Source organism: Leptidea sinapis, chromosome 1 (genome assembly GCF_905404315.1).
Source record: "Leptidea sinapis chromosome 1, ilLepSina1.1, whole genome shotgun sequence".
In the NCBI taxonomy this organism is placed as follows: domain Eukaryota; kingdom Metazoa; phylum Arthropoda; class Insecta; order Lepidoptera; family Pieridae; genus Leptidea; species Leptidea sinapis.
The window spans coordinates 10,940,112-10,954,626 of NC_066265.1; the positions used below are offsets into that span (position 1 = coordinate 10,940,112).

General features: G+C 42.3%; 1 protein-coding gene across 4 annotated transcripts in view; it reads left to right on the plus strand.

Annotated features, from left to right (window-relative positions):
- Positions 1 to 14,515, plus strand: part of LOC126966928 (ectonucleoside triphosphate diphosphohydrolase 5) — a 58,039-nt gene that overhangs the window by 23,385 nt on the left and 20,139 nt on the right. For all 4 annotated transcript variants that reach the window (XR_007729855.1, XM_050811249.1, XM_050811237.1 and 1 more), the window contains 4 exons: positions 4,572 to 4,660; positions 7,663 to 7,826; positions 8,877 to 8,968; positions 10,836 to 10,989. Coding sequence is in view for 3 of the 4 variants with exons in the window: in XM_050811249.1 (XP_050667206.1) it covers positions 4,572 to 4,660; positions 7,663 to 7,826; positions 8,877 to 8,968; positions 10,836 to 10,989 (499 nt within the window). In the remaining variant the exon portion in view is untranslated. The remainder of the gene's footprint in view (positions 1 to 4,571; positions 4,661 to 7,662; positions 7,827 to 8,876; positions 8,969 to 10,835; positions 10,990 to 14,515) is intronic.

Below are 14,515 nucleotides of genomic sequence, written 5' to 3' on the forward strand. Positions count from 1 at the left end.
CCTCATAGAGGAGAACACAAAACCTCGGCACGAACACCACCGAGTATGCCGACCCTGTCGCCAGGCTCTCCAATGGAGACCGCGACAAGCCCAACATACGCGGCTACTACCGCGTCCAAAAAGACGCCGACGACGGGCGACGTCACCGCATCCGCCGCCTCCGCCACCGCTACCGCTGCGACCGCCGCCACCACCTCAGCCACTCCGACCACCAAAGCGACCAGTCGCTACCCACCGCTGATTGTGGAGGTGCTTCCCGACTGGCCGACGCATTTCCGGGAGCTCAAAAAGCTACTCGGCCACACACCTAACGGACGCCCGTTTGGCAAAGGCGTCCGCTTCATCCCCAAGTCGGACCAGGAGTTCCGCCACATCCAGCGCTACCTCACGCAGCTGGAAAGTGTCGCTGGAATCTCCTGGTTCTGCTACTCACTCCCCGCGGAGAGGAGCGCTAAGGTAGCAATACGGGGCCTGCCGGCAAACACAGAGCCAGCACAAGTGGACGCGGAGCTGCGTGAGCTCGGATACGTCCCGGAGCACGTGCGCGCGATTCCCGCGCGCCCAGGCAGACCGGGATGTCTGATGTTCGTGCAACTCCAGCGTACGCCAAATCTCATCCCGGGTATATATGAGGTGCACGAGCTCCTCTGTATGCCCGGGATCACCATCGAGGCGTGGCGCGGCAGAAAGGGACCAGCGCAGTGCCATCGCTGCCAGCAGTTTCGGCACTCCTCGCACAACTGCCACCGGCCCATTGCCTGTGTGCGGTGTGGGGACAACCATCCTGCACGAGAGTGCCAGCGCCCCAGGGAGGACCCGCCGACGTGCGCCAACTGCGGTGGCGCGCACACGGCGAACAACGCAAACTGCCCGGTGTTCCGCAAAGAGACGCGCAACCGCCGGGCGGGCACCATCGCACGCACCGCCTCAACAGCGCGCGCGTATCCTCCCACTGCCCACGCATCAGAGGCCGACGCGCCCGGCTCGCTCATGGCTGTCGCCAACCAGCTACGGCAACCGGCTAAACGCCGACGCAAACGCGGGAAACGCGCTCAAGCGCGCCAAGGCGCCCTACCTGCCGCACCACCTACTGCGACACGCGCTGCTGCGCCCGCCGCACTGCAGCCTACCGAGCGCAGTACGAAATCGTCCAAGCCCACCGTGGTCGCCGCCCCCGCAGGGGGGACGAAGGCGAAGCGAGTGACGCCGCTGGACCCGCGACTCACCAAAGTTATCAGCACATTGAATCATGTGCTGATGGCCATCCAGGAGCAGCGTGACCCTATTCCGCTGATCCTGGGTTGCATCACGGAGCTCTGCACCTTTTATGGCTGAGCTCCGCATCGTGTTTTGGAACGCCGACGGGCTTTCATCACAAAAAGCCCGTCTCTTCAAGACTTTGCTTTCTCAGCGTCGAGTGGACATCGGCCTGATCAGCGAGACTCACCTCAGACCGGTAGACAAGTTGAAGGTTTCCGGATACTACGTCTACCGGGAGGACCACGCCTCGCCGATCGGGACTGCTTACAGGGGATTAGCAGTCTTGGTCCGTCGGAACGTCATTCACCAACTGCTGCCAGTACCTCAACTGCAGACGTCGTATGCCCTAGGCGTGGAGATCTGCATCGAACATCAGCCCACCCGTGTGTTCGCTTTCTACAAGCCGCCGCAGAATCGACTCGCAGTGGCTGATGTCCACACCTTGTTGGACTCGCTGCTGCCCACGATTGTCGCGGGCGACTTCAACGCGAAACACACGGCGTGGAACTCCAATATCGTGAGCCCAGATGGCAGACGCCTCCTGGACGACGCAGATCGCCACGGTTACCAGGTGCTAGGACCAGAGGTCCCGACGCACTACCCGTACTGTGCAGCCCACATGCCAGACGTCCTTGACATAGCCGTCACGTGCGGCCTAGCTGCCGCACCGTCGTTAGACGTTCTGGATGAACACCTCATCTCCGACCACCAAGCAGTCCTTTTGACGCTGAAGACAACCCCGATGACGACATCGCTGCCTTCTCCGAAGCATCGCCAGGACTGGCGAATCTTCGCCGAACACATGGCCGAACATTCGCCATCCTTTAGAGTAGAGAGCCCTGCAGACGTTGATCGACTCGCCACGGACCTCAGCGCAACAGCGTCCAATGCGCTTCGAGAGTCCAGACTCGACGCTGCATCTACTCGTAGACAACCCCAGCTCCCTGCCTACATACAAGCGATGATCGAGGAGAAGAGGAAGCTGCGAAGGCAATGGCAAAACCTGCGGTGCCCGACCATGAAGACGCGGCTGAACGCTCTGGCTGCCAAGATCTCAGACGCACTGGAGACAGTTGCAGACGAATCCTGGCACTCCGCCATTGAGCGAGCCGGTGACGACTGGTCTGGCATGCACCGCCTATACCGCCAACTCTCCGGGAAGCCCTCCCCGATTAGACCCCTCATGGCCAGTGACGGAACCCCACGTTACCGAGCTGAGGATCGAGCGGAGATATTTGCGGACTACCTGGAGACGCAGTTTACACCCAACCCGACCGCAGATGTGCAGCACGTAGAGACCATCGAGCGACATGTGAAGAACTACTTCGAGTCGCCGATAGTACCGACAGAAGACCCCGTCGTGTTCTCCCCCGGACAAGTCCAAAGGATGATTCGGCGAACTAGACTGCGCAAAGCACCCGGCCCTGATCGAGTCACCAACGAAGCCCTGCGTCACCTACCTCCGCGAGCAATCGCGACTCTGACGCGGCTCTTCAACGGAATCCTCCGTACCGGGCACTTTCCATCATCGTGGAAGCTCGGCCGAGTCATCCTGATTCCCAAGCAAGGCAAGAACATCATGCTGCCTGGGAGTTACCGTCCCATCACTCTTCTATCCACCACCTCGAAAGTCTTCGAGAAGCTACTGTTGCTGCACATCACGCCGCATCTTCAGCCACGCGACGAACAGTTCGGTTTCCGTGCCGAACACTCCACCACTTTACAAGTGACGAGGGTACTGCACCATCTCGCTACCGCCTACAACAAGCGAGAGCAGTCTGCTGCAGTATTCCTCGATATGGAGAAGGCGTTCGATCGCGTCTGGCACACCGGCCTCGTGTACAAGCTGTCCACGTCTACTACTCCCCGCCGAGTAGTTAAGACTGTGGCCACCTTTTTGGAAGACAGACGTTTTCAAGTGGCGGTTGAAGACGCTCTGTCCACGGAGCGCCCCATCCGAGCTGGTGTGCCCCAGGGAAGCTGCCTGTCGCCCGTCTGCTACAGCAGATACACAGACGACATTCCAGTCGCCGACGGCGCCATTTTAGCGCTGTATGCTGACGACGCGGCGTTCATTACCACCTCGCTGAATGCCCCGCATGCAGCGCTGAAGATGCAGCGAGCACTGGACGCGATTCCCACCTGGCTGAAGGACTGGAGACTCAAGGTCAATGTGGCGAAGACTCAGGCGATTTCCATCGGGCGGGCGCGCCTATTGCCGCCCCCGGTGTCACTCATGGGCGAGACCGTCGTATGGTCCCCGAAGGCCAAATACCTCGGTGTGACCATCGACAGGACACTCTCGATGCGGCCCCATGTTAAGAACGTGGTTGCCCAGACGCGCGCCGCACGGAACGTTCTCCGACCCGTGCTGGCGTCCCACCTGCCTCTCCGTACGAAGTTGTGCGTATACAAGGCGTACGTTCGCACGCGACTCACCTACGCTGCCCCCGCCTGGTTTGCGCTGACAAGCGAGACGGGTCGCAAGTCGCTGCGAGTGCAGCAGTCGCTGACGCTCCGCACCATCTCCGGAGCACCACGCTTCGTACGAAATCAGGTCATCTCCAGAGACCTGCGCATGGAGAGCCTGGACGACTTCGTTCGTCGCCTGAGCACCTCTATGTTCGCGCGCGCTGATGGAGCGCGATCCCAGCATTTGCGTGGCATCGCGCCATACCATCGACGACCGCCGGACAGAAGAGGACTACCACGTGACCTAGTCTCCTAGGACACGACTGCTTCCTCGCCGCTGGCTGATGGGCGCTCACCGGTACACTACCGGCGGGCTCGACCTCGCTGAGCGGCGGGCGCAAGCTAACCACGGACCTACAAACCGGCTGCAGTCCGCAGATCGCTCGCGACACTACGCGGGCTTGATCGCACTGTAGCAAGATACCACCGGACATGACACCACGGACCAACCGGTCCCACCCAGTGCCCCGTCTGTAGTTGCAGGCGGCGTTTATACTACTGAAAGGGGCCATCGCCCCGAACAGTTACCCCGAGGCCCGTAAGGACCTACGCGGAAGACCCACCAGGTCACTTAAGTCAGTCGTGCTCGGGCTGTCGTACGGTACGGACCTCTCTGGGACGTCGTAATGCTGCCCGTTGAATAAACGAAAGAAATAAAATACATACTCGTGTAGTTTTCTTTAGAAGAACCAATAAGTGATCTTCAGCAAGATAGCAGTTATTGTGATGTCAACAGTAATGACGTCACACCTTTTAAAAACAATACAGAGGTTCTTTCCTCGTCAAATACAATATTTAATGCCATTCCCTTGTTACGCTTTGCTTTTTCTGTTTTTCAGTATTTGGTCCAGCCACGTTGGATTTAGAAGACGAGTATTTTGCGGAGACCAAGCCAGGTCTCTCCTCCTATGTAGATGACCCCCAAAAGGTGATTAACTTCTTCTAAACAGTTATTGCAACTTAGAATTTACATTTATCTTGACTGTATTGTGTCCGATATTAGTGCGAATTTCAAGCAACTTTCGTCTCACGTACAACATGGTATCAACTTCCTTGAGCGGTGTTTCTACATCGGTTTGGTCAATAAAAGGCCGGCCTTTGGTGTTTAATGTTTGCAAGGACACCTCGTTTGTAAATAATCTTAGATATTATCTAAAAGATAATTTATACGTCTAGATATAACCGCTGGCTGCTAGGCAACCGATGAAAACAGGCCAGGCTTATTACTTTAGTGTGCGTGACAAGCTACGTCAGTTATGTATTAAAAAGTAATGTTATTGTCTTTTAAAATATGAGATTTGCTGTAAAATAAAAAAAATTGATGGCGGTGATCACTTAACTAACAGATTAGCTGTACGCTCGTGTGTGTAATTAGTTAAGATAATGATTTAAGTACAGGTAAGATGATCAATATATATAGTTATTATATAAAATTCTCATGTCGCGGTGTTTGTAGTTAAACTCCTTCGAAACGGCTTGACCGATTCTCATGAAATTTTGAGTGCATATTGGGTAGGTCTGATAATCGCACAACATCTTTTTCATCGCCCTAAATGTTAAGGGTGGTCCACCCAAATTTTTTTTTTATTTTTTTTTTTAAATTTGTTTGATTATGAGTCAGCATTAAAAATACATACAACTTAAAATTTTCACCCGTCTACGATCAACAGTTACTTTTGTATCGCGATTTTAATATTGGCAATACGACGTTTGCTGGGTCAGCTAGTAGATATTATAAATTAATACTTCTGTGAATGTTTACGATTCGCTTATTAAACATGTCATGCATGTACGAGCACGTCATATACAGTCGTGTTGAAATACAATATACTTTCTAGGGCGTGGTTCATAAAGCGTAACTGAAACATACAATATATCACATTAGGTATATGTGCTTATCAACTATTATTATATTATGATACAAGTAAACTAAGTTGCTCATTATACACGAGGTTGTGTGTTGCAACCCGATTGTCTAGTGAGCAAGCTGAAGCTTTTGAACACACTTGCGAGGAATAAAGAAACAATATGTATTTACCACACAGCAACAAATGCATGCATGATCATCAGCGGCATAAAACCTCTTTCAAGCTCCAAAAAAATACTTTATTACCCGGTTAAATTGAAAATGCTATGCTTACTCTCATATAATTTGCAGTCGGTTACTAACTTTGTAGTAATAATTCTAATATGCACTAGTGTGTTATGTTATTATGCACGTGTGCGTTATGTTCGGTTTATGGACCTAGCAACGTTGTAATCAGGCTCTCTCTACCAGCAAGTGTGTTGAAAATAATATATCTATACTCGCTGACCCAGCAAACGTTCTATTGCCATAATATAAAGTAATAAAAAAATTCAATAATAAAATTTTTGGGGTATAGAAAATAGATGACGACCGATTTTCAGAGCTACCAAATAGATCGTAGATACATAAATTTGGTATGTATTTTTTAATAATGAATCTTAATAAAGTAAAAATAGATAATTTTGTAAAAAAAATAAAAAAAAATGTGGTGGGTCACCCTTATCATTAAGGGGTACGAAAAATAGATGTTGGCCGATTCTCAGACCTACCCGATATGGTTAGTGGGGTAAATAGGTTTAGCCGTTTCGGAGGAGTTTGGTAACAAACACCGGGACACGAGAATTCTATATATTAGACTATTTACCTATTAGTAGGAGTAGAACAAATTATGTGATTTTTGTGAGAACGGCCAGATTCACGTCTGTTTTTCCAATATAATCTGAGTGTGTTCAAGGCCAGTGTAAATAAATATTAATTAATGACTTGACAATACTCATGGTCGAGCGAAATTGAGGACAAATGCGCCATTGCTATAATATCGCAGTACTGTTATGCCTTTGGTCGTTTTCTGACATTTTACGACTGGCCCCATTTCATTACAATCACACTCTCATTATCAGTCGCTTATTCTTATATAAATAGGCATTATTATTCAACCTTCACAAGGTTTGATTTTTATTAAATTCCCCTCTTTAGGGTATCACCATTAAGAACCCTAAATTCCGCAGTCTTTTCTAGTCATAGTATTGCTGTCATATCTGGTCTGGCGCACAATAATATCAAATCGAAATGAGCTGCTTGAATTATCGGGGACTCAGTGCTCTGAACGTCTAGATCACTGGGCGTTGCATAGAGACGTCGCTTCTTTGAGTGTCTTCTACCGCACTTATCACGGGGAGTGTTCCATAGAGCTGTTTAACCTGATTCCTGCCGCCGAATTCCACCTAAACACGACACGGCACAAATTAGGATAACATCGTCACCATCTGGTTGTGTGGCAATCCTCCACAGTGCGGTTTTCAAGGAACTTACTTCCGCGTAAGTGCTGTGTTTCCAGGAGGATACGACATAGGTATCTTCAAAAAAAGCACGTACAATTTTCTAAAGGGCCGGAGACGTTCTTGTGATTCCTCTGGTGTTGCAAGAGAATGTGGGCGGCGGTGATCACCGGCTGTATCTCATAACCCACAATATTTAGACATCTGATGATTTACATAGTGCGTATTAATAATTTGAAAACATAAAATAAGATCATAACAACTAACAAGATAGCGGATTCCAAAATGACCGCTAGATATATTTAATAAAATATACAATTTTGTTAATGCACGCCAAAGCTAACACAAACTCACTTTGGAGGGTAAAAAATTTAAAAATAAAACTAACTTGACCGTGGAAACAAGGAAATATAGAATTAATGATGTTGAACTTAAATCGGATTGACACATAAAAGGCTATCGCAAAAACTCTATGTAAAGTCCGATTTTTCTATTTATTTACTCTCCAAAGTGAGTTAACAATAAAAATGTTTTTGGCGTGTATTTACACAATAGTATATTTTATTAAAGAACATCATAATTACCATTATTTTGCACTGACCAGAAATTTGTTATAAATTAAAGGGCGCAGATACAATAGTACAATTAGTGAAAAAGGCGGAGTTCCTAACCCCACCGGAAAAGCGACGGTTCACTCCTCTCATCGTGCGGGCCACGGCTGGTCTGCGACTCTTATCGCCGGAGAAGGCACAGCAGATAATCGACGAGGTTGCCAGAGCGATATCCAAGTTAGTATTGCGGCGAATCGGCGAGGCCACAACATAGCGATGCCTCAACGCATCGCAAAGAATGTAGATAAATGATTCAAAGGCAACACCGTATTGGAAATTTTCATGATGCGTTTATGCGGCATCGTAAGTCTTTGCGATGCGTTGCCACGCGTCACATATTATATATTATCATTCACACCATTTGACATTTGTATTGATTGAAAATTTTTACTTTTTTTTACGTACCTACAACCTATTTTTGCCGTGGAGCTGTACCGTTTAAGCATTACTGTGTTTCGGTCTGAAGGGCGCCTTGGCTAGTGAAATTACTGGGCAAATAAGACTTAACATCTTATGTCTCCAGGTGACGAGCACAATTGTAGTGCCGTTATTATTGGGTTTTTCAAGAATCCTGAGTTATAATCCTGCATTATAATGGGCAGGACGTTTCAAAGGACGTCAGCTGAGCGTCTTGCTCGTCTCGTCACTTACTGTCATAAATAAAAACAATCTGTGGATTGTTCCTTGCGCGAGGTTTCCTGGTCGATACGAAAGGAGTAACTTCATAAAAGCACCGGTTATCACTTAGTAGCATCAGCTGAGGTGTATGGTAATTTTTTCTCCTGTCCGATACAAAAAAATATGCAATATTATATAACATTTTAAATAGTTTTATCTACACCCATGCTTTAAAGCCCCTATTAAAGCTTCTAAAATAGTTAGCTTATTGCCAACATTAAAACACCCAATATCCTAATAACCCTTACATCATCCAAACGAGTGTTGTAATCAAATTCAGTACAATATTATATCATCCGTTTTCATAATAACACTCCTTTGGATGATATTATGGTTACTAGGACTGGCTTTTTTAATGTTAGCAGTAAACTAACTGTTTCAGAGTCTTTTATAGAGAATTCATATTATGGGTGTAGATAAAGTCTTGTATGCAACTGTTGATAATAAGCTATTAAAACACTCATGTGATACTATTATCCCACATTCTTGTTTTAAAAGAGGTATTATTATACAACAGTTGCATAAATAACTGTTATTGAATTTTTCCAGTCTGGGATACGACGTGGGAGCGAACAGTGTAGAGATAATGGATGGCGCTGATGAGGGTATCTTCATCTGGTACACGATCAACTTGTTGCACAGTTAGTATTATTATCTATATATATAAAAATGAATTGCTGTTCGTTAGTCTCGCTAAAACTCGACCTAGACCGATTTACGGCTAGACCGATTTGGCTAATTTTGGTCTCGAATTATTTGTGGAAGTCCAGAGAAGGTTTAAAAGGTGAATAATTATATGAAAATGCTCGGAATTAAATAAATACAACAATTTTGTTTTTCCCTTGATGTGTCCCCCGTTGTTCAAAAATCAAATTGAAAGCATAGTTTAAAATTAATATATATATCTTTCTTACTTTTTCAGGAGGTAAAAAACAAACTTTAATTTAATTATTGATTTTTTCTTATTATATGGCAATACAACGTCTGCTGGGTCAGCTAGTAACAATATATTTTCATAGTCCAAACAATAACATTTCACTCTTAGACTTAAGCTTCGTTCACACTTCGTTAAAATTTAATTCTTCACTTCAGTTTAAGATCGGACTTTGTACACGATGGATATTTCTCGAATTTGTGCTCAGTGATACCTAGTATACTGTCTGGTGTCTTAAATACCAATACCTTCATAAAGGAGGTCTTAATTCTAGCTAACTTATTATCTAGTATCATAATTTTATTTGAAAACAAAATTTTATGAACGATGCGGGACTTGAATGCCCGTACTCTCGCGTTCCGTGCTAGTGCTCTCCCAACTGAGCTAACGTCTGTTAAAATTGAATTCTTCATTTCAGTTTAAGATCGGACTTGGTACACGATAGATGAGAAAATTATCTCAGCACTGTGGTGCTGCTTAGGAAGAAGAGTACGCAAAATAAAGCATTGGTCGCATCCTGCTCTTCTAATAAGCAGATAAATTTTCAGCAGGCACATTTAAATCATTGTAGGTCAACTAAGAAATGATAGAGCGGTGTTTTTAACTACTTCAGAATGTCTATTTTCTCATTTTTTGCTTTCTTGGCGAAAGTAATAGTCATAAGATATTTCCGTGAAAAGATTTTCGTTATTTATTCATTTATTTGGAAACAGATAGAGATACAACCTTAAACATAAAATATATGTAGTGAAAAGGTAATGTTTGATATATATAATAATAGATACGTACTTAGACTTTGCTCAGACTTAACTCACGTTAACTTAACTCACCACAGCTGAGTGTAACCTCAGCATAATCTTTTATTTCGTCTTTAGTCGTTTGACAGCTGAAATTCTACTTAGCTTAAGCTAAGACAGCCGAATACAACACTTAAGTACGCATTTTATCACACTCAGCAAAGATTTACGTCAGTAAAGTCTAAGGAAAGTCTAAGTACCTACGCTAAAATTTAAGATCTTAAAATTATACAAAACTAACCGTTCCCGCCCGCTTCGCTGGGCGAATTTTAAAAGGAAATAAATTAATGAAGGATCGTTGGAATTCAAAAAATAAGTAGCCATAAACCATTTAGGATCAGTGGTTTAGGCGTGATTCAGCCTCAAACATAGACCGTTTTCATTATATATTTATATATATAGACTAGCCGTTCCCGCCCGCTTCGCTGTGCGAATTTTAAAAGAAAGGAACGTTGAAATTCGAAAAATAAGTAGCCATAAACCATCTAGGATGAATTTCGCATCGAATAGTGGTAGTTTCATGTCGATACGATCAGTGCTTTAGGCTTGAACTAGCCTCAAACAAAGACCAATTTCATTAAATATATAAATAATAATTCATATATTTCATTAAATATATAAATATCAATAAATAAATCTAACATAATGCAATTGTAGACGCTGTTACAATTTAGAAGAAATTTGGTGATATCTTACTTCCTCTGTTTGTGCCAAGATTTGTTTTATTCTGAATTTGTAAGTTTTAGATGTTGCGTAACATTATAGTTTATGTGTTAGATCTGCGCGGTGGCGAAACGATGGCAGCTCTAGACCTGGGCGGCGGCTCCACGCAGATCACTTACCAACTGGATGAAGAGCTGAAGGGCTCGTACCCCAGCCGTGACCAGTACGTGGTGCCCGCGGGAGACAACATCACCCTGTACACGCACAGGTATAACAGAGGCTACATATATTTTATGCTCATGTAAATAATAATAATAATAATAATATAATATCGACAACTTTTACACAAATTATCTTGCCCCAAACTAGGCATAGCCTGTACTATGGGTACAAGACAACGATACATTTAATACAATATACTTACTTAAACATACATAAATACATATAAACATCCATGACTCTGAAACAAACATCCATATTCATCATATAAATGATTGCACCTACCGGGATTCGAACCCGGGACCTCTAGCTTAGTAGTCAGGGTCGCTAACCATTCAGCTATGTGGGTCGTCAAAATAATAAAATGATTTATTCTACTCCCATTTCGAAACCAGGTATTGATCTTTCCATACGAATCAGCTGTATTACAACGAAAACTTTTGAAGTTATTCTTTTCAAGTTATTGTTATAAAATATACAATAGATATTCGAGTTGTGAGAGTAATGCCTGAACATTGGCTGAGATTGTTATAAAAGTGTATACATTTACCCTTAAAGGTATTATGTATCTTATGAAGCTTACTAGAATTAGTTACAAGCAATCCCTTATATCTAGTGAAATCATATAATCATTAAAATTCACTATTTAGAGCAAAAAGGTGAAGATTTTTGTGAACGTTTGCATAAAATTTTTATAAATGTACTGACAATGAACAGTCATAATATTTATTTCTTTAAATTTTTCTTTGAGTGACTGTCTATAACCAATTGAAATATAGTACGAACAGCTCTCTTTTACAGAGCAAAAATATATCAATGTCAGCAGCATGACCCAAAGTAAAATACCGTACGTCATGATGCTGTGAAAATAACTTTTGTATTGTGCTTCAGCTACCAAGCCTCTTGGAACCCCTGAGCCACAACCAATGGACGAGAATTAAATAAATTTTAATATATCATTTCAATTTATAAAAAAAACATGTATATAACAAGTTTTTTTTAAATAAATAGTTATTTGTTCAACAAGTGAGAAAAGTTATTTTTTGCTGAGAGTGCTGACTTTAAATCACGAATTGGCTTTTTTCTAGAATTGAATCACGAGCGTAACGAGTGATTCTAATATAGACTACTGAGGTAGTGAGTGATTTAAAGGCACGAGACAAAAAGAATTTGCTCTCGTGTGAAACATACAACTTTTCACCTCGACTAGCGAGAAAAATGTTATAGGTTGTAGTAAGAGAAACATTTAAGATTTTATTTATCAATGTTTATTATAAATATCAAACTCATAAAAAAAAAACAAATTTAAAAACTCTATAAATCTATATTTCGATAAGTAACATATAAATTTTTGTGACAATGAGATAAAACGCTAGGCTAAAATGAGTTTCGGAACGCACCGGATCGCATTGTTTATTTTTTTAACGCGGAGTAATTCCCGGATGTATGGTCACGTGGGGCTCGAAATTAAAATCACTTTGTCTCACGCTGCGACGACCTGTGACCTCTTGCTGCGAGTTTTCACATAGCAATAGCGAGCGCCCTTTTAGTGTGAAAAAAAATCCTTAAATTATAAATTAATTTAAGGATTTTTTTTGATATTTAATTACACGTTATTTAACTAAATTATGCCGTATAGGTAATAATAATTTCATTGGTTGTATTTAATACTTTCATTATTACAATATTGTTTTTTCTACAAACGTAAAATAGCATGAAGAAGAGTTTTTTTTAAGGATTTTTGTTAAGCCAAAGTAGAATAATTACTAACTTCTTGCGTGCGTACTTAAGTACAAAAGCGTATGATTTTTAACCAACTTCAAAAAGAAGGAGGTTATCAATTCGATCGGTATTTTTTTGTATGTACACCGATTTCTCTGAGATTTAGGATCCGATTTACATAATTCTTCTTTTGTTTGATGCGAAATAGATGCCATTTTGACTAGATTAAATTGTTTCTGTAAGATAAAAGACATAAACGTCACATTTAAAAAAGCGCACGGACACACGCAATATCGTTGGCAGCAAGCCGCGTATTCCATTCGCGTGTTGGATATTTTTAGATCATAATGTACAACACCATCCAATAATCTACAAATTAAAACATAAAACTACACATACGAAGAAAGGGGGGACATACTATTAAGCTGATAATATTTATTTAAGTAGATCTGTTCGCACGTATAGTTCTAGTTCACATTTAAATACTCACAAATGTTATTTAACTAAAAAACGTAACAAAAAAACAATGATAATTTTTTATAAATGCTTATAAAAGAAGAAACATCAATCAAATTTTTAAAAGTATAGAATAGAAATATATTTATTTACCACAGGGAGTGACAATAACATCACATATTTTGACGACCTGTATAGCCGAGTGGTTAGCGGTCCTACCTACTAAGCTAGAGGTCCCGGGTTCGAATTCCGGTAGGTGCGAGCATTTATATGATGAATATGGATGTTTGTTTCCGAGTCATGGATGTTTAAATGTATTTATGTAAGTTTATATGAATTTATGTATGTTTAAGTAAGTATATTGTATTAAATATATCATTGTCTTGTAACCCACAACACAGGCTATATATGCTAAACTTGGGGCAAGATAATTTGTGTAAAAAGTGTGTCAATATTATATTAATATTACATTATATTGCAACAACACTTGGTAAACGTCATGAAGGTACATCAGTTCGTCGGGAGAAGAACTGATAAGAAACTACCAGCCTATCATTTAAATCATATGAATATCTATATAATCTACTATACTATATTTAGCCTTTTTTTTATAAAGAAGCTGTAATATATTTCTCGAATTTGTGATCAGGTGTATACTAGGACTTACCTAGTTATACTGTCTGGTGTCTTAAATACCAAGACCTATGAAGAGGTCTTTATTCTAGCTTATTATCTAGTATCTTATTTTTATTTTATTTATTGGGGTTTGTTAGACAGCGAAACATTAACAATTTGTTATGTTTTTAAAGTGATAACCCTCACTTCTGGGATTAATATACAAATAAAATTTGAAAACAAAATTTTATGAACGATGCGTGACTCGAACCCTCGACCATTGGCGTTCAGTGCGAGTGCTCTGCCAACTGAGCTAACCGTTCGAGTGACGTATCGTCATAAAATCAACAAGATTTTATTTGCGTATTTGTGATGACATATATCAAAAATCATAATTACATCAAGTTGTAAGCGCCTGTCCCTAAGTTCTAATAAATTAATAATAAAACTTTAAAAGTTGGTCATAAGTATAAATGTTTTATAAAAAATGGCTCTGTCGTAAACCCTATTACTCCACTGCTGAATATCTAAATAATCGGACAGCCTGGGACTAGATTGTGATTATTTTATAGCGATAGAAATGATTGTACACTATTGTATATTTTTATTGAAAAGAGCGCAAAAAAAGAATGCTGGGAGAGTTTCGTGCGCCGCTTCTTCTCTCTCAGAGCGCCATTTGTTTCCGAAGCGGTAGTAGTATCTAGTAGTTATTAGAAATGACGTCAAAAAGAATTCTAAAGGAATCAATTTTGAGAAAATAAATTCCTTTTATGCCTTTTAAA